This window comes from Sciurus vulgaris (assembly GCF_902686455.1).
Source record: "Sciurus vulgaris genome assembly, chromosome: 11".
In the NCBI taxonomy this organism is placed as follows: domain Eukaryota; kingdom Metazoa; phylum Chordata; class Mammalia; order Rodentia; family Sciuridae; genus Sciurus; species Sciurus vulgaris.
The window spans coordinates 56252501-56272958 of NC_136472.1; the positions used below are offsets into that span (position 1 = coordinate 56252501).

The 20458-nt window shown below is 33.1% G+C and overlaps 1 protein-coding gene across 46 annotated transcripts in view; it reads left to right on the forward strand.

The window, feature by feature from the left end:
• SOX6 (SRY-box transcription factor 6) overlaps positions 1–20458 on the forward strand; it is a 551842-nt gene that overhangs the window by 235530 nt on the left and 295854 nt on the right. For all 46 annotated transcript variants that reach the window (XM_079103752.1, XM_079103737.1, XM_079103729.1 and 43 more), the window contains one exon: positions 9329–9536. In XM_079103752.1, the coding sequence (XP_078959878.1) occupies positions 9329–9536 (208 nt within the window). The remainder of the gene's footprint in view (positions 1–9328; positions 9537–20458) is intronic.

Genomic DNA, 20458 nt, shown 5'->3' on the forward strand with positions numbered 1-20458 from the left:
AATTTATTTCCTCTACCCAAAGAATACCAAGAACATTCTTTAAGAAACTTTGGCTTATTGCTCATTTTAGTGAGAGAATGGAATCATGGCATGTCAGCAGGAGAGTGTTAGAGCAAACCCATATGAAGATTTGGGCTTACCTTGAATGGTTTTGGGTAGGGGTCTAATGTAATAGAAGTTTGCTGTAGATTGGGTTAGAAATCAAGGACAAATCTAAGAGTATCTTAATAAACCCAACCTTTAGGGAAAGTGGACTAGAGTGAGGATATAATAGGAAAGTCTACAATTAAAATGGAAATCAAAACACCATACAATGCAAAAAGAATGAATTTTTTTTCTTTTTTTTATTAAAAATCATAAATTTACATAGGGCAATGTTGCTTGATTCATTCTGTTATTTTTTCCCTTCCCCCCCACCCCTCCCACCCCTCTTTTCCCTCTATACAGTCCTTCCTTCTCCATTCTTACCACCCTCCTTATCCCTAACCTTAAACCTAACCCTAACCCTAATGCTAACCCCTCCTACCCCCCATTATATGTCCTTATCCGCTTATCAGTGAGATCATTCGTCCTTTAGTTTTTTGAGATTGTCTTATCTCACTTAGCATGATAAAGAATGGATATATTTAAATCAGTTTTGCTAATGGGTGAGAGAGGCTAATATCCTGTTGCTACAATTAAATTGGGCAGCCAGTAGAGGAATTGATTCATACAGCTCCTTAGACCATTTCCCAGTCATTTCTCTCAACTTCAAGGACTTCTACCTGTACATGGATTTCAACACCCATTACAACAGGCAAAATTCTATTTCTGACCCATGCTTTCCAAATCCCAATTCCTGGCATCTTAGCTTAACTTTTAAAACCCCAACCCCAAAGCTCTCTTCTTCTTGCAGTATGGCTGTCCATCTACATTCCTGGTCTAGGTATGGTTGACAAATCAGATGAATCAGAGCCTAGTATACTGTAGCTGCTCCTGGACAGACTGGAGATTATCCATATGGAGATAGGATAAATGGGACTTGATAGCATTCCTAGGAAAAGCTAATTACAAATGCTAAGTTTTCTGGAGCTCTGTGAGGAGCCAGATCTTAATGAAATTACTTTGGAATAAATATTGATAATGAAGAGAATAATGTAGTTTTTACTTCAATTATGAATTTGAATAAAAACCTAGAATAGTGCCAATGGTTATTATGACATTATTTACAGAATTGAAAATTGAAATAAAGGTTAACTGGACAAGGTACATTTGAATTTAATAGTAATAAGAGTTGCTATCAATTACTGAATATTTAGTGCTAGGTGCTTTACTAATTGAGTTACACCATTCATTTCTCACAGTGGCTATTTGAGAATAAAAAGGCAACTCCTATCCACCTGACTATGGGCAAGCCTTGGTAAATCACTATTGAATAGAATGTGAATGACACACAATATTATTTCCTGGTAAATATAGCTTACAACAGAGCTGGTACTTTCCCTTTGATTCTCCTTGGGACATGTACCTTTGGAGCCCTTCGGAGCCCTGATCCATCATGTACAGTAGTTTAGCTGCTCTTAAACTAACATACTGGAGAGAAGAGGCCATGGAGAGAGATCACATACAAATAGAGGAATATATCCACAAAACTAGTTATTCCAGCTCAGAACTCTTGAGGTGTTCCCAGCCCAGACATCACATCTGAGTAAAGCAGCCTTTGAAATGACCCAACCTCTATCACAGACTTGACTGCAACCTTATGAAGAAGCTTGAGACAAAATCAGCAAATTCTGATGCTCCCAAATTTCTTACCCTCAGAAATATTTAAGGATAATAATTTATGATGTTTTAAGTCCTTTGTTCTGGATTTATTTGTTATACAACAATAGGTACTTCTTGGTAATTTTTGGATTAGAATTAATAGCAAAGTATTGTCTGAAAGTAGATAAAACTCCTTTCTAGAAATATAAGAGAACAAGAAGATTTAGAAGGTAGGTGTGTTTGGAATTATGACATCTTTTACTGTTCAGAGTGATATTTTTTATAGGACCCAAGGAATATAAAATTAGATTTGGTGTCAGAAAACCTGCATTTAGATTTTAGCTTTTCCAGTTCTACCTGTGTGACATGGGAGAAACCTCTTAGACTTGCTGAATATTATTTTAATTCCTGCTGAAAATGAAGATGTAGAACTTGTTTATAATTGTTTGTGACATGTTTTTAGAATGATAACCAGAGATAGGAGTGTGTCAGAGTAGAGTAACAGAAGGTCTGGAAAGCATGTCAGATGAGAAATAGGTATAGAAAGTGGAGTAGTTTCACCTAGAAAGACTTATTAATTTGATCTTTTCCTCAAGATATTTGAAAAGCTGTAATATGGAAGGGGAAATAGATTGATTTTGTGCATTTTTGAATGAAATAAGAAACAAGGTGTTATGATTATAAATGTCTTAGTCTGTTCATACTACCATAACAAAATACCATGGACTGTAAATTTTAATCAATAGAAACTTACTTCATTCAGAAGGTTGGTGCTAAGGTTTAAGTGGCCCCAAAGACCCATGTATCCCCCAGCTCATGGGAGTTGGTGGAACTTTTGGAAGGTGGGAGCCAGTGGAGGTTTTGTTATTGGGGGACATGCCCTTAAAAAAAATTGTTGGATTCTGGTATCATACATCCTTCTCTTCCTCTTCTTCCTCTTCTTCTCCTTCCCCCTGCTGCCACACACACACACAGTGGCCATGAGGTAATGGGCTTCCTCCCCAATGCTCTCTTGCCATGATATGTTTCCATGGGTTCAAACCAGCAGAGCTAATAGGTCACAGACTGAAATCTCTAAAACTGTAGGCCAAAATAAACCCTTCTTCCTTACACATTGATTTATCTCAGGTATTTGTTATAGCAATGGAGAACTGATTAACATATTGGGATGTCTAAGATCAAGGCACTGGCAGGTTTGAAGTGTGATGAGGGCCTGGTCTCTACTTCTAGGTTGGTACTTACTGCTGCATTCTCTGGAGGGGGCCAACAAGTTGTGTTCTTACATGTGGAAAGGGTAGAAGGATAAAAGGGCCTAACTAGTTGTCTCTGACCTTCTTATAAGGTCACCATTCCCATTCATGAAGGCTCTATCTTCATGACTTAAACATTATCCAAAGGCCTCACCTCTTAATACTGTCACATTAAGTCTTAGGTCCAACATATGAATTGGAGGGGACACATATATTAATATCATAGCAATAAGGATCTACAATTTAGGAAATACTAAGGATTCTCTTATTAAGAGATTTATTGAAAAATAACTAGATCCTTCAACTGTGAAAATTGAAGGAAAAAACCTTGTTTTTTCTGGATTTGGTACAGGAGGACTGTAATATATGAACTCTTTAGACATTCTCAAAACGGTCAAACTTCATTCTCTTAAATTACTCTCTTTTTCTGTTTCTCTCAAGTATCTGTTTATAAAGTAACTTTTTATTTTTCTTTATTGCATAAGGAATATATTCACTGAGGAAAAATTAGAAAACACACATAAGCAAAAAAAGGAAATTAAAATTACCAACAATCATACCACCATTTAGAAACCACAATAAATATTTTGGTACATATTTTTCCAATTTGGGTATATGTGTGGGGGGCTATTAGAATTTATCCTTATGCACATACACAGAATAATTGATGTAATACTCTAAATATTACAGATATACCTTTTTTCATTTAATACATCTTTCTTTGTGAATAAATTATTTCTACATTTTTGTATCCATATTTGATTCTGAAAATTATATATATTTTCTGATTAAAATAATTATTTATGATATGATATTCACAATGGAGAACTTCAAAAGGAAAGACAAAATTATTATCCCAACATTCAGATGACCATTAACATTTTGTTGGATATTTTGGTTTCTTTTCTTCTCTACATATGTTTTCCTAGTTTTTCCCTTAATCTCTCTCTCTCTCTCTTTCTCTCTCTCTCCCTCTCTCTCTCTCTCTCTATATATATATATACCCATTTAAGGGAAAATATACATATATATAGAGAGAGAAAAGTTTTTCACTAACATAATTTTTCATTCATAACAAATTATGAATATTGCTCTGTCATTAAATTTTCTGCAAATATATTACTTTTAGTAATTTCAAAGTGTTCCATTATGTGGATAAAACATAATGCCCTCAAATAATCTCTATAATTGGATATGCAGATTGCCTTTAATTATTCATCATGATAAACATCACTGTAGTCAACATATACAACATTTTTATTGGTGTTCATAATTTTACAAAATAGTGGGATTTGTTGTGATATATTTGTATATACACTTACATAATTTGGTCAATTTTATTTCCCAGTGTCTCCTCTTTTCCTTTCCTCCTTCCTTCCCCCATTTCTAGCCTCTAGTGTACTGATCTCTCTTCTGTTTTCATGAAATCCACCCCCTCCTGTTTTTTCTCCCTGACTTTCACATATGAGAGGAAACATATGACCCTTCACTTTCTGAGCTTGGCTTATTTCACTTAAGATGATGTTCTCCAGTTTCATACATTTTTCTGAAAATGACATAATTTAGTTCTTCTTTGTGGCTTTGTAAAACTCCACTGAGTATATACCACATTTTCTTTCTCCATTAATGTGATGATGGACAGCTAGGCTGGTTTCAAAACTTGACTATTGGGAACTGCACTGATATAAACATGGATATGCATGTATCATTATAGTAAGCTAACTTTAGTTCTTTTGAATAAATACTGAGAAGTGCTATAGCTGGGTCATACCATGGTTTTAAGTTTCTTAAGGAAACTTTTTTCTGATTTCCATAATTGTTTTAGTAATTTACAGTCCTACCAACACTGTGTAAGTCTTCCTTTTTCTCCATATCCTTGCCAGCATTTATTATTATTTGTATTCTTGATGATTGCCATTCTTATTGGGGTGAGATGAAATCTCAGTGTAGATTTGTTTTGCATTTCCTTGATTGCTAAGGATACAACATTGTTTTCAATGACCATGTAGTATTCCATTGTGTAGCTATATCATCAATAACTTATATTTAAATATCTCAGTTCTAAATATTTTGCTTAAATAATCCTGTCACTGTTAAAGAAAATATTTCCCCATGGCTTTAATTTTTAAAATTTTTTTTGACATATCTGTTGAGTAGTTGCTTAAGGTTTATCAGCCCTCAACATACTGTTTCTCTTATGTTTTGGAGGTATATAAAAGAAGTATAAGACATGAAACCAAATCTCCAAGAACAAAAATTTAGTGGCAAATATAATGATAACATGTATAATAGTAATAATTTGTTCTAGTACATAATTAAATGCCAAATTGCATGTTAATGATTAAGTGCTTTGATATGTAGTTTGGAGAGTACCAGAATAGCAAGGCCCATTTAGTCAGGAAGGGCTTTAAGGGTGAAATGCAGTTTGATCTGAACTTTGCAAAGTGGGCTGAGTTTCTAATCAAAGAGGATGTAGGACATTCCTGGGAAAAGGAAAAAGACACACAAAAGCTCAAGAATTCGAGTAATTTCAATATCTTCTCAGTACCACTGGAAGGCTATTTAGGTTTAAAGTTCTTTCAGTGCCACTGCTGAGCAATCAGTTTTGAATAACAATTCTGAAAATTCAGAACAATATTTTAAATTTGTTGTTTTCTGGTGTCTACTTATATTAAACTTCTTGATTTGTGAAAATTGCTTTTTCTTTTCTAAAACTAATGGACTTTTTTTGTACTACTGTGTGTCTTTTCAATCATCTGCATATAGTTTTTGTACCATGTTTGATTTCCAATGAAGTGCCCTTTCAATTATCTGAATCAACATTATCTTAGTCCTTATATTGGGACTGGGATCCTTTTCAATATTATTTTTGAAAATATTTTTACTGGTTTGGTGAGGGCATTTAGGTTAGGGTCTGAAAAGAAAACAAATTTATAGTAAGTTTCCTTTGCTTATTAACTCCATTCACCTTGCACTCTGCTTTTTGTATTGTTCATGTGTTCAGTCATGCAATGTAGTGGTTGTTTTCAAAAAGATGGAAAGAGAAATAATCTCTTGTATGTGATTTTTTGAAATCCCAACTAGCTAGGTTTCTTGAAAAATTCCCTAGATGATATCCACATTATAACATAAAGCAAAGCACATTTATTTTATTGTCTTCTTAGGAAGCAGTGTTCCCTAAAATGATGTCAGGACCTGTGGATCAGAACCACTAGGATTGTGCATCAATATTCATCTTCCTGGTCTCCATCACTGGGGCAGTTAGCTGTTAGGACAGGGTGAGGGAATCTGCATTTTATCACACCTGCCAGGTAGTTCTACATATTGAAATCTGAGAACCACTACTTCAGGGAAATGTCCCAAAACTTTTCACAGCTGTGCTGCAGTGATGCATCAGGACTTGATAGTTATTATCATTTTGGACATTTGCCTCAATGGGTGTGTCATAGGACCTGTTTTGTTTTTAGAAAATTGCAAACTAAGCTGGACTTTTTTCTTAAGAAAATTTATTTTAAAATTATATAACCCCCTAAAGAGGGAAACCCCCCTAAAAATCCTTTAATAAGTTCATTTTTTAAGATTTGGGATTATTAACCTCATATCAGACATTAATGTATTATAAGTATATTGATTTATGTGCTATTTTTACTCATATAAATTGCTCATAAGGTCTCTATTCATGAAAGACCAATATTAAATTTTCCCCTTTCCATTGTTCCTGAGGATAGTATAAGATGACTTACATGACCTAAACCATTCATGGTTTTATTTACTGCCTATGTTTGTGCTGCTGTAGCACATTGCAGGTAGTTCCTGTGACTTAGGGAAATCATGACTTTTCAGCCTCTTTCTCTCTGTACTTCATTGCTGAGCCATTTTGCAGATTATGGGGCTGAAAACAATGTAGGTCATCGTTTGCAATGAGGAATCTGTGGTTACTGTCTGTAGTGCAGGATGACAATGACCACATTTTCATGAGTAAAAGAACAAGGAACATAGTCCAAGAAATAAGTGACAAATGAGTATATAGGATTGAAATTAATAGTGATAGAAAAGAAAATGATAATATATGGAGCTGAATACTCTAGGATCACCTAAAGTTGTTACCTCATCTGGAGAGCCTCTCCCTGCCTCTCAACTTGTGTTTGGGAACTATGGGAAAATCTTCATTATGGTCAATGGTCAGTCGTTTGTAGGTAACCACTTCCACATTCTACTGTTTTGACTTGGTCTTTATTCCCTTAACTTGAGTCAATTAAAAGAATTTTTTTGAGTTATGATGTATAAATAATTTGCATTTGAAAAGAAAGTAATTAAAGCATAATTGATCAAATACTAATTATGGACACATAAAATTCTCAGTCATTTTATGTGATATGGACTTTATTCAGGTCAAAATGGCATTGACAAATGTACCACTGAGTGTTCATTTATCAAAGTAGAGAAGCCATGTACTAACCATGACTGGCATCTAAAGGGAGGGACCCCTTTGCCTCACTCCACAGAATTATTGTAAACACGACATGATGTAAAACATCTTCCTTGAGGGAAGGAATAGATCTAGAAATAAGGTAAAGAGGACCTCTCTTTCTTGCCCTGCCCCATTTAGTGTATCCTGCTTATTTCAACACAAATGTATTGTTCTCTGTTCTCTGAGTTGCTCTGTTCTAGGTGTTATGCTAGCAATAAAAATGAAGAGATGAAGATTTTGGCTTACAGTATTTTTAATAGCTTTTTATTGTGATTAATACACATACCACACAATTTAATGTGTATAATTCAGTGGTTTTTAGGATATTCACAGGGTTCACAATATTTTATTTAGTTTGAGGCTCACATCAACATTTTTAAATTCACACAATCCTTCATGTCCAGAGTAAAGAAAAACTTCTTAGGCCCATTTTTAGATCTGTTCCTTCTTTCAAAATAATAGTACCTACCATTTATTAAACACCAACTCAGCACTGTGCCCAGGAGCTTTGCAAATGTTCTCTCATTCATGTACTCCCAATAACCTTGAAAAAAATTTCATTCCATAATGACAATAATACATAAATACCTAACATTTATTGAGTACAATTAATATCACTCTCTCTATATCTATCTATCTATCTATCTATCTATCTATCTATCTATCTATCTATCTATCTATCTATCTATCTATCTATCTATCTATGGAAGCTTACTTCTCTAGATTCCATGTTCCTTCTCTCCCCCTTTCCCACTTGTTGTCAACTCTGTAACATTTGCTTCATGCTCTTTCTTCTTGTTTTTGAAGCTTGATGGGCTTTTTCATGAAGGAGAGGGAGGAATGATTAGAATTTGGAAGCTTTTGAAGACTAGATGCTTTATTTCACAACAGCATTTTGATTTTTGTTTTATTTTTTTAATAGGAGAGGATACCTCTGTGCAAACAGATAAGGTGAATGTAAAACTACTGAAGGGCTATGGCCAAGTAATAGTTGCTTCCAGCACTCAGTTCTCAGAGAGATATAAAAGAATTTATTTCTAGAATTAGGTGTTTCTTATTTTCAGTCTAAGGTTTGCTTTTCCTCCTCAGATCTAATGCTCTTACCAGTTAGCCAAATTGTCTGTGCTGTGAAGTCATTCCTGTGCAAATCTTTCTATAATAAATTACCTTCTTATTAAGAAAGAAGTTTATAAATGTCATAAGAAAAAGGTTTTATGTGCTGAAGTATCAGTGTAAGAGTAAGGAATAGAAAGAGGTTTCCATAACTTTGGACAGTGCATAGCTTTAAATTAATGTTTCCCTTCAAACTCCAGAAAACAAAAATATTCACGTTGACTAACTTTCTGGCACTAATTTATATGTTTTCTATATTTTATATAATGAACATTGGATTCTGGAGCTAACTTTTCTACTGGTTCTAAATTAAAGGAAAACATTTTGTGATTTACATATACATTTTTTTTTAGGCTGTGGGAAAAGCATTGCTAATAAAAGCACTCAAATGCAAGAAAAAACTTTAGCAATCCTAATACTTATTCACTGAATCTAACTTGTTTAAAATGAAGAGTGTAAATGAGTAAGAAGTTGATTTATCCATTTTGAACAACTTAGGCTGCTTTATCATTTCAAAAATTAAGTATTTTGAATCTGCAATTAATTTACTCATTAAAGTTTAGAATTGTTTAATCAGAATTGTATATTTTATTTCTCCTACTAAGTTAGCTATTATATTTTCTTTATTTTAGTTTATATGTTTTATTTGTCCCACCCAGCATGTACTATCTTTATAAGTTTAGGATTTTTTCTCCAATATTATGTAAAGAAACCCATGTTCTAATGGCTTTATTTTATTTCATTTTTCTAGGAGTCAGAGAATAATAAAATATGTTCCCTATATTCCTTCCGAAATACCTCTACCTCACCACATAAGCCTGACGAAGGGAGTCGGGACCGCGAGATAATGACCAGTGTTACTTTTGGAACCCCAGAACGCCGCAAAGGGAGCCTTGCCGATGTGGTGGACACACTGAAACAGAAGAAGCTTGAGGAAATGACTCGGACTGAACAAGAGGGTATGTGTAGACTTAACTGTTGAGCTTTTCTTCTAAAGATTCTAGGCCTTAAAAAAACGAGTGCAATTCCAAAGGCCGGAGAAGTGCATAATTGGCATTAGCTAGGAAAAAGTTATTCAGAAGTTACCATGGTGATGGCAGATTGTAAACCATTAGGAGTACTAAGCAGATAGCTCTGTTTTTCTAAAACTTTGTACATTTTGTTTGGTTCTTATAATAAAAAAAACTCAAGATTCTAAACTGACCATAAGCATCACTGTGGAAAAAGGTAGTGAGTGAAATTTCTTAACTTTTCAATTTTTTTCCTTTCTTGTTTCCTCTTTGGCAGATAGTGTTTATGAAAATATCAAAAGCAAATTTTTTTTTCTAATTTAGTTCAAAAGCAAATTTTTTTCTAATTTAGTTCTCTTCAATCATAGATTATATTGTAAATTTATAAATGTTAATTTTACTTCCAAAATTGGAGAGTTGAAGGCTTCTAATATTGTTAAAACTGAAAGTTCAAGGGCGATTGCTTTGACATGTGACATCTGCTGACACATTGCTCATTTACCTTCTCCACTCTGCACAAGAGTCTCAGGTTCACCCAGGTCCTAGAAAGAAGACTCTTCAACAATATTTCTAAACAAAATAAGTCAAGTCTAAGTTATTGCTATACTATGCATGCTCTTTCACTTTTATGTAAAGATTTTATGCCTTAAGACGTAGGGTAATTCATGGCCCTGGATTTATTACTAGCCTTGTAAGTTAAATCCAGACCTCTGTGACATTATAGGAACTTTGGGATTTGATATAAGAGAATTTTTCTTAGAACAACTTAATTTTACTCCTTTAATGGCTCAAAAGTCTAGGTTTCAAATTCATTTTTGTTAAAGTCTTTCTAAAATGTATTCCCTGTTTCCTTGTTTTTATTAACCAGATTATTTGGCACAAATGTAAATATTATTTGATTACTGAGAGTCATGATGCAGAATAGAAACAGTAATACTCATCTAACAATTATGTATTCTTGAGTATGTTAAGTCTCTTTGAGCCACAAAATTTAAAATTTGGTATAGTACTAATACCCCATTTGGCAACTCAGACATTATGAGAATTAACTTCAATAATAAATATAAAAGTTTCTTGTGAACTGTTAACTATATGAATTGAAGATATTCATGATTGTTGTGTTATGCCAATTGTTTTACTATGCTTTAATGTAATAGTTGATCCTTGGGATCTTTGAGATGATTATAACTGTTTGATTTTATACTTATTTCTCTGCAATTTTGAAACTCTAGAATTCTTGTGTTTCCTTCATACATACATGCATATATTGAATGTATATCTATCTATCTATCTATCTATCTATCTATCTATCTATCTATCTATCTATCTATCTATCTCTTGTGTGTGTATGCATGTGCGGGTTTCTTCTTCAATATCAGGTTGCAGGCTACTTCTTGCATAGTTGTGAATAATTTCTGATTTGTTCCTTTCATTCATCTGTAGATTTTGAAGTTAGATAATCAGGGCATTTGGAACTATATTTAAAATATGAACAAATGTGTTCCAGATGAGTTGCTGAAAGATTCTGGGTAATATACATGATCTTTAGTGCATGAACTTCATGCTGACTCTTCTGCCTTTTCAGAGACTTTGTTTTTCTAATTCTTGACTGTGTTCTGAATCATTCAAAATGCCTGATCAAAAAAATCTCTGAATAAGTGAGATTGTTAAATTAGTTTTAATTGTGATTCACCAAAAATTTGATATGTAATTAGTTTTATATATATATATAACTAGAAAAGTAGTTATGTAAGTAGGTAGTTTTCAGAATGCCCCAGAGAGATTTTTAATGTAAAAAATATTTTGGTGTGTGATGATTTTTTCTTTTAATACTTGGGAATTTTAAAATAAATTTTCTTGCCAGGAGTGGTTCATTTTCTCTTCTTCCTCTTCTTACCATCAGTTATAGTTGATTTTGTCTAAGACAACTTTAAGACTGTTTAAGAGTTCTTTATCACTTTATTACCACTAGCAAAAAATGTTTTTGTACATACTTTACAGATTTCTTATTTTTTGCAGTAATATGTTTTAGACTTTAGAAATTCAGGCGTTTTTAGTGTATTTTATCATACATAATATATACTAGAAAGCATGATCATCAGATTTAGTAATCCCACAAATTCGAGAGGAACGGTGAATATAATGTATGCAAGACACAAAATTCAAAAAGTTTCGTAAAACTGGTAATACAACTTAAAAACAATCTATAAAGATACCATTTAATAGATTTTATTATCAAGTCCAGAGTGTGAGCAGAACCCCCAGCTGTGCAAGTAATTACTGCAGGAAATTCAAATAGCAACCATAGGAGTGAAAATAACAACCTTATGAGTTTTAGGTGTCAGAAAGCACAATGGGATCAGCAGGGTAAACACTGCCAAAATGTTGCCAATGCTAGTTAGAATTAGCAATATTAGAAGTATGGCATGCAGTATTCAAGAGATGGTGTCCCTGCTCTATAGAATGTATCCGAAGTATTGTGTTGAGTTCAGAATTACCTCACTAAGATTCAAAAACTTTGTAATAGTCTCAGAGAACAACTGACATAATCAAAGACATAAAATTACATAATAAGAGGAATGGTTGAAGGAACTAGTAATATTAATACCAGAGAAAAGAGTATCAAGGATGACATGATAGTATCTTTAAGATTACAGTCACATGGAGGAGGGATGGGTTTATTCTAACTCCCTGGGGATAGAAAGCAAAGCAATGACAAGTTGCAAGGGACCTGATTATGGTTAATAACAAGACCAACTCTCTAACAGATGTAGGCGTCCATATGAGACAATCTTCATTGGAAGATAATAAATAAAATAAAAGATCTCTACAGAGATCAAAGATCTCTGTTTCGAGTTATGCAGCAGTCTCAGTTGTCATTTTAATAGGGCTAAGACTATGAATTTTTATGAGCAATTTTTTTTTTTGTACCTGGGATTGAACCAGGAATGCTAAATCACTGAACCATATCCCTAGCCCTTTTTTATATATTTTATTTTGAGACAGAGTCTTGCCAAGTTGTTCAGGACCTCATTAAATTGCTGAGGCTAGCTTTGAACTTGCAATTTTCCTGCCTCAGCCTCCTTAGCCACTAGGATTACAGGCATGGGCTACCACACCCAGCTGAACAATATTCTTATACAGTGTTCTTTTTATACAATCTCTTTTTATGATCCTAATGAATAGCTATATAATATTGCAAATTTTTCTATACCCTTTTCTGTGCAAGGCACTGTATCAAAACTGAACGATTCTTAAGTTCTTTTACCTTTTTCATTTTCTGTAAATCCCTTTGATATTCTAGTGAAGCCTACCGTTCCTTTCTTAGAATTATTTTTGTTGTACAAAGTAATAGAGATATAGAGAAAATGAATTATGTTAAAATATTAAAAAATTGTGATATGCTAATGTACTACTTTACTAATACGTTAAAAATAAGATCTAATTGGTGGCCTATCTATCATAATTTTGAAGTGGCGATAAGCACAAGAAATATTTTGTATTTTATATTCACTTCAACAAATACAATGTGGTATAAAATGTTTATTTTAATCTATTTGTGGCCATGTCACAGTTGCAATGCTCTGGTTTGTTGCCTGCATATATAACTTAAGGAAATGCAAATTTTAAATTAGAGAATAATGAAAAATATATTTTTTTTAACATATGAGTTCATAGACTCCCTGAATTCTCTTCATTTCTCTTGGGGTTGTGAACCTCAGGCTAAAAAAAAAAAAAAAAAACCTATTTTAGATGATCTGGAGTATCCATAACAAATAAAATAATAGTCTTTAGAAATTCTTATTCTAGTAAACAATATAAAATATATATCAAATGGACTGTAATGAAATATCTAAAATATGATGAATTCCATAAAAGCTATGTAGATGAAATATTATGAGAATTTATAAAATTGACAAATTGCTTCTGTCCAGGAAGCAATAGAAAGGTTCTGTCTGCAAATGGGTCCTAACTAGTCTTGGAGAGTGAAAGGATTTATGTAAAGAGACATAGAAGGAAGAGACATCTCAGGCAGAAGAACAGGCAGAGAGCTTTAAAACTGCCAACAACTTAGGTTCTAACTAAAGATGAATTTTCATATGGAATATAAGACTGAAGAACTATGTTGTATTCAGATCAGGGAGGCCCTTTAATTTTTAGCTGAGTTTGAACTTCATAGTAAAGGTGATGGAGGAACCATTGACTATTTTTTTAGCACAATAAGGTGATGGGTTAGAGCTTTCCCTTTAGGAAAGTGAATCTGGTAGGACTGTAGGATGGACAGGAACAGGGGGAAACATTAAGAAAATTGTTTCAGGCTAGAGATAATGAGGCCTGAACTAATGCAACAGAAATGAGAAATGAAGGGGGCTGAATATAGAAAAGATATTAGGAGATAGAATGTTAAGACTTGATGTTTAATTGTGGTGACTGAGAGGAATGGTTCAAAGATAGACTCTGGGCAAATAGGATAGTGGTAAAACAATAAAAAATAAAGAAGTGAAGAATATGTTTTGGAAAATGAGAGCAATAAGAATTTCTATTTTTTGTTTCTAGCATTTGATATTCTGAGCTTCAATCCTAATTTTACTTATCTGTTTATAGCAATAGAACAGAATAGTATAATGGGAGAACAAGTAATTATAGAAAAGGTCATTAAAAAGTTTAGGATAGCTCTCTGATTCTAAAATAATTATATCCTAGGTCTAAGGAGGTAGAACAGCTCCACCAATATTTGCTTGGCTTTGATGCTTTAAAGTTCTAGATTCTTCTCATTTGGGATATATCATGTCATGGGACGTGTTAGAGCTTTCAAATTCTGTCCCACTCCTCACTCACTTTTGCTTCATGGATTGAGGGTCATATATCGTGGTTAACTGATTAACAAGCTTGTGTGATTGTTGTAATAAATGATGTCCTTTCCTGAATCATTCTTGTCCTGGAGAATGTTTTGACTTTATCAGATTAAACACCTTCCCCTTCGTTACCCTCATATGTAGAAATTGATCTATGAAGTTTATTCTGGTTTATCTTAAAACAATATTTATATGACAAAACAGTAACTCTCTAGACTGGGGCTTTGATCAATGAAATTATTGTCAGTGTTTGTCATTTCTTCAAGAAATACCCTCCTCTGAGCATTATATGATGAGATTGCTGAAATACTGATGAACAAAGGTGCTCAGTCAGAAGTGCCCCCTCTAAAATGAGCTTTTTGGGAAGATAGACAAGATTTCTGCCTTTTGTAAATTTAATTTTGAGTTAGTGTCATAAATAGATACATAGGTAGGTAGGTAGACAGATGTGTAGGTGAATTGAATGAATATCAGAACATGCCTTTTAAAACACTGTTGATATTGGTGGGTAGAGTGTAGAGAGCCTTGATTAATGGATTCAGGTTAAAATGCTTCCAAGATAAAAATCCTTCAGCTGTGATTAAATGATGAATTTTAGTTATCCTTGTATCACCCATCCTGTTGCCAATGTAACTGGGCTCTAACATAAGCGACAGTTGTCAGAAAATGAGTACTTTAAAAAGGACTTCTATATCTAAATACATATATTTAATCAGAGAGTCCTTTGGCTTCTGAAAATAAGTTGTCTAATGAGAATTTCATTTGAGCAGCTGCGACTGAGGAGGTCAACAGGCACTGCCTAGGAGAACATGGCCCAGCTGGTGAAATCTGGTTGTTGTCGTGATCTAAATGGTCAAGTGCTGCTTGTAATCCAGGACCGTCTGTTTGTGAAGGGAAGAGCGAGTGCTTCAGCATAATGTACAGCTGTTTTAATCTCTCTTTAATAATAGTGCTTCAGCCACTATCATGTCTTGTGTATCATACTACTAAGTATATGATCCTAGGCCCAGTGAACTGGTTTGAGTCAGGTTCTGTAGTCATGTGAGATTTCAGGAAAAGAGACACATGATAAAACCCTCAACTCTGACTTAATAAAACTTTCTGGCTCTTTGGCTCTTTTTCAACACTATTCTTTGGATAATTATTGTGATCAGGAAGGAGTGACAAAGCTTGCTTTTAGGTGGAAATATAGAATAAATGAACTCTCTTTGATAGAGCCATCAACTTAATGGAAAGTATTCAGGGTTTAGGTACAATTCCATAGGACATACAGTAATCAGAAATTAATGTATTTGTCCCATGGAATTGTGTGCTTCAGGCTATCCTGGTAATGAAAGTATGTGGATTCATTTTACTGTGCATGTAGAGAAAGGGCAGCAGCACTTGAGCTTTGGATTCCTGGTGGGATAAGCTTTCCAATGGATTATGCAGCTGTTCCCAAGCACAGGAATGAGCATGTGTTTATATGTATATCTGATGGATTATTATCATTATTTGCATCTCTAAACAATTATTTAGATTTATACATATATTTTGACTGAAGTATATTTGTTAAAGTATATGGTTAGTGTATTTTGCTCATCTGAGAGCTTTTGCTATACTAAAGGAAGTATTTAGTTCAAACAATAAGAAAACTCATTTTTGTAAGTCATGTTCTTGAGTGAGCTAGATCTGGGTTTGACTCTAAGTTCTAATACTTAAAAAGGCTGTGTGACCTACAATTATGAGTGTGGACTCTGGAGTTAGGCTGCCTGCGTTTGAATCTCAGTTCAGCATTTTCCAGGTTAATGGCATACAGTAAGTAAATGAACCTCTCTGTGCCTCACTTTTCTCAACTCCAAATAGGCATTATTAGAGTGCATCATGAAGATCAAGAATTAATGAAACTTAAGCATTTAGAATGCTGCCAGAACACTTTAACTGCTTAATAAATATATATATGTAGCTTTTATAATTATAACAATTCTAATTATTGTTTTTGTAATTACTGTTACGATTATTGTTATTTGAAGAAAAATTTTTAAGAGAAATATTATAGGAATCTCATACTATGCCACAGACCAAATCATAGGAAATAGCCCATGGTGTTAAGGGATTTAGCATTTGGCAGCAGTGATGTTCTTGTGTTCTGGAAGAACAATTCAGTTTAACTCTCCTTTCAGGCTCTTTGGAAAAGCTGATACTAAAGTTTCCCCACTGGAAGCCAGTCTTCCCTGCTGAGAAATATGTGGAATGTGATGTTGTCAGTGAGAGAGGTTGGCTAAAACCTTGGATGAGCGTTTTAGATAGTACCAAGTTAAGAGCAATGTGTTCCTTTAACATAAAAATCTATTAAAATCCCATGTTAAAAAGAAGATTAACATTCATGCCATGCTATAGCATCGAAATTATTTTAAGGCACAATTATGGATATTAGGTTTTTAATCACCATTATGATTTGAGGTAATATTGGTGAAGCCTTTAGAATATCCTAGATCCAAACCTAACCTTATGTTTCTTATTCATAAGAGAAATAGGAATGGTTTGGAATTTTTGTGTAAGAAACACATGAAGTATTCATTACAAACCCCCAGAATAATTATTTCAAATAAATTGGAAATCTCAAGTCATTTAAATGCTGAAGCTCCCCAAGACTGCTCATACTCTTGGTGAAGAAGCATTGGCTATTCAGAGCAATGCTAATGCAATCTCATTTAAATTTGTTTTTTCTTCTCCTAATAAAAAATTTCCTCCCAATGATATTTGTTTCCTTGCTCCCATTTTAAAGACTTTGTAGAATATTCATAGTAAACACTTATCTAGTGACAGTATTTAAAAAACAGATATTTTCCAAAAGTATTGTAAATAATATTTAGAATTGACAGTGAGGAGCAAGAACTATTAGTGTTTGAATTATGAAAATTATGACCTGTTTGTGTAAGAATTATGCTTCGCATATTTTTGTGTTAAGTATATTTGCTTTCTAATTTTTGGAAACTGGTCATCCTCCCATATAACTTTACAAATGTATAATGAGACAAAATTCTTTGAATCTCAGACATTCTTGGTTATTTCTGTTTAGTTATTTCTATTGATTAATTCTATATAGAAATCTTGGTTATTTCTATTTGCTATTGTTTGCTACTCTAATTTATTGTATAGGTAATATAATATTTGTTTGATTTTTTTCTTTCAATTTGCGTGTCTCTGCCTTGAAAAGATGTTTCAAATTTCTTATCCCATTTCTATCTCCTCATATTTGAAAGTTACTTTTTTAAGATTCTTTCTCTAAGAATGTTAACAGATGCAGACAAGTTGCTTCTGATTTTTTCCTTTGACTAAACTGGGAAGCAATAAGGTATGCTCCTGTCATTTTGTTGTTTAGAAAGAGGATGCAGCTTTCTAATTGTTTCATAAAATAAGTCGGATTCTTGTATGCTTTCTGAGCTTGTGGAGTTTGAGCAAACAATAAACATTTTGTTTTACTCTATTGAAAATTCATTAGATTTCCTTCAGGATTTATTAAGGGATTTTCAAGAAGTAATAGAGGATACTCTGGCTCTTTATTATTTTCTTTATAAGTATGTATGCAAAATCAAAAGAAAAATGAGTAGCTAAGGAAGCAGTAAACTTAAACTTATGTCATATTTTATATTTGTATTAAGTCATAAAAATAAAATAAACACCTACAAACTCATTATTATCTTACTTAAAAAATTATGAGTACTATTGAATCTCCTTATGTTATTTTTACCATTCAATCCTTGTTTTTACTTAGATTATTGCCAGAATATTGTATTTATCATTATGTTCTCTTTTTGTATTACTAAAAGTATCTTTAAATAATATACTCTATCTTTGTTTTAGAATTTTACAAAAATAATGTCACAGTGTAATCTGTGACTTGCTTCATATATTCACAATTTTATTCTAAGATCAGGTTTGCTGTGTGCAGTTTCAGTTCATTTTCACTTTTGTATAATGTTCCATAGTACATTATAATATACTGTGTAACCAGTATATTCTCCTGTCTATTGTCTCTGGGCATTTGGGTTTTTTTCAGTTTTCTGCTAGTGCGAGCCATTATGAAGATTCTCGAAGCTGTCTTCTGATGCACGAGTGAATGAGTTTCTTTGCTAGAATGTTCTCAGGAGAGGAATTGATATTGACTATTTTTGTAGTCTTTGTTTGGCTCTTTTGAAAACATTACACAAAAAAGTTCCTGGTTGTGTGTGTGTGTGTGTGTGTGTGTGTGTATTTTTTAAAAATCATTGAGCTTTTTTGAAGTTCAACAGAGTCTTTGATGATCCCTTCACTGCAATTTTCGTTTTGTTGTATCTTTAACAGAGGGTCTTCAGCCCTTCTTTCAACTATGAGCACAACTGCATTGTTCCCCTACTGAACTGTGATTACTAGGTCTGTTAGGAAACACACATTTTTCCCTTTTGATCCTTTCTATTGATGTTTTCAGCTCAGGGTGTAGTTTTAGAATTAGAGTTAATCCTGATCTCTAATTATATCAGGTTCACAATAATTCTTTTTCTTAAATACTTACTTCAAATTCAAAATTACAAACTTAGTGTTACCACTATTTTACCCAACTGTTTACATTGAAATAGGCCTTATTTTAAGCCAATTGACCTGTTGGTTGGAAATCTTTCTTTCTCTTGGAATGTTTAAGAATCCTTTCAGATATTGACCTGGATTTGATGTGTATTATTGTCCTTAATCTGATAATTTACTAGGTAGTATTAATAAATTAATTGATTAATCTAAGCTCTAGTTTCTTAATTTATAAAATGAAGATGTTGGTGTAGATAAGCATTAAAGTAAAAATTCTAAAATTTTGTGCCATTTTGATTTTCTTTTAGAGTTTGTATCCAAATTTTAGAGTCCTCTTTGAAACTGTTTTTAGACGAATCAGTCATCTGAACCAATCTCATGATTCATTTTCTTTTATTATGCTTGGAACTGTTCTTTACTATTCCTGATCACTTCTTTTTGATGCTAGAATCTTTTTGAAACTAGAGATAAAATCTGCTAGCCAGTTTTAATATCTGAAGATGTCATTATCTGATGAAGTACTTGTAGACAAAGCCATGGTTTCAAGGATATGGCTTAATGCTGAGTATCTTTGACATTCAGATCCATCACAGCTTTCTCAGTTGATGTCTTGAGAGTTTAAATATAACTGAGGAGCCACACCTTACATTGAGAGACCAGACAATACTCCCACAATGAAGTCATGGAATAATGGAATATAGACTGTCACTACCATTGAGAGTACAGAAGTTAAAGGTCTGTGGGATTTTCCTAATTGCTCTCACATAATAAATTGAAAATGAGTAAATACAAACAGATGATTAGAAAAAAAAATCAATGAAGTTATACCAAAGAATAATTATGAAAATGTTAAAGTATTACATTACTTTCAGCAACACCATGGCAGTTATAGAAGCAGAATTATTATGCTGATATGTATTTTTTTGAATGAAGGTAAGCTATAGTCAAAGGGCAATTTTAAAAGAGTGGCAAATAAACTATATACACTGAGATTCCATTCCACTCTAGAATACAATAACTAGCTTAACCGGAAATACCTCTTATAGGTTTACCAATTATAAGACAGGGAAGAGATGGAAAATTTAAGAATTAATTCATAAACCACATATTATTTTGAAGCAATCTCTTTTTCTTCTGAAAAGAGACTAGGGAGGGGGAAATACTTTGTGTAGCCAATGCACGAAGTCCTAAACATTATTCTTTGTTTTTTTTAAGAATATTCCTTTTGTATACTCGCTCCTGTTTGTCATGCAGATTTCAACTTAACTTTTAAGAAGGTTTCTTAACTTATAATTCTAATGTAGACCCCATCACTCTTTAACACATTTCTCTATTTGGATTTCACCATAGCACTTTTACTGTCTGTTATGTTCTTGTTTTTTTGTCTTCTTTATTATCTGTCTCACCCACTAAAGGGGGAAAGTTAGTAAGAGCAGAGACCTTCTCTGACTTGTCCACAGCTCAGTTGTTTTT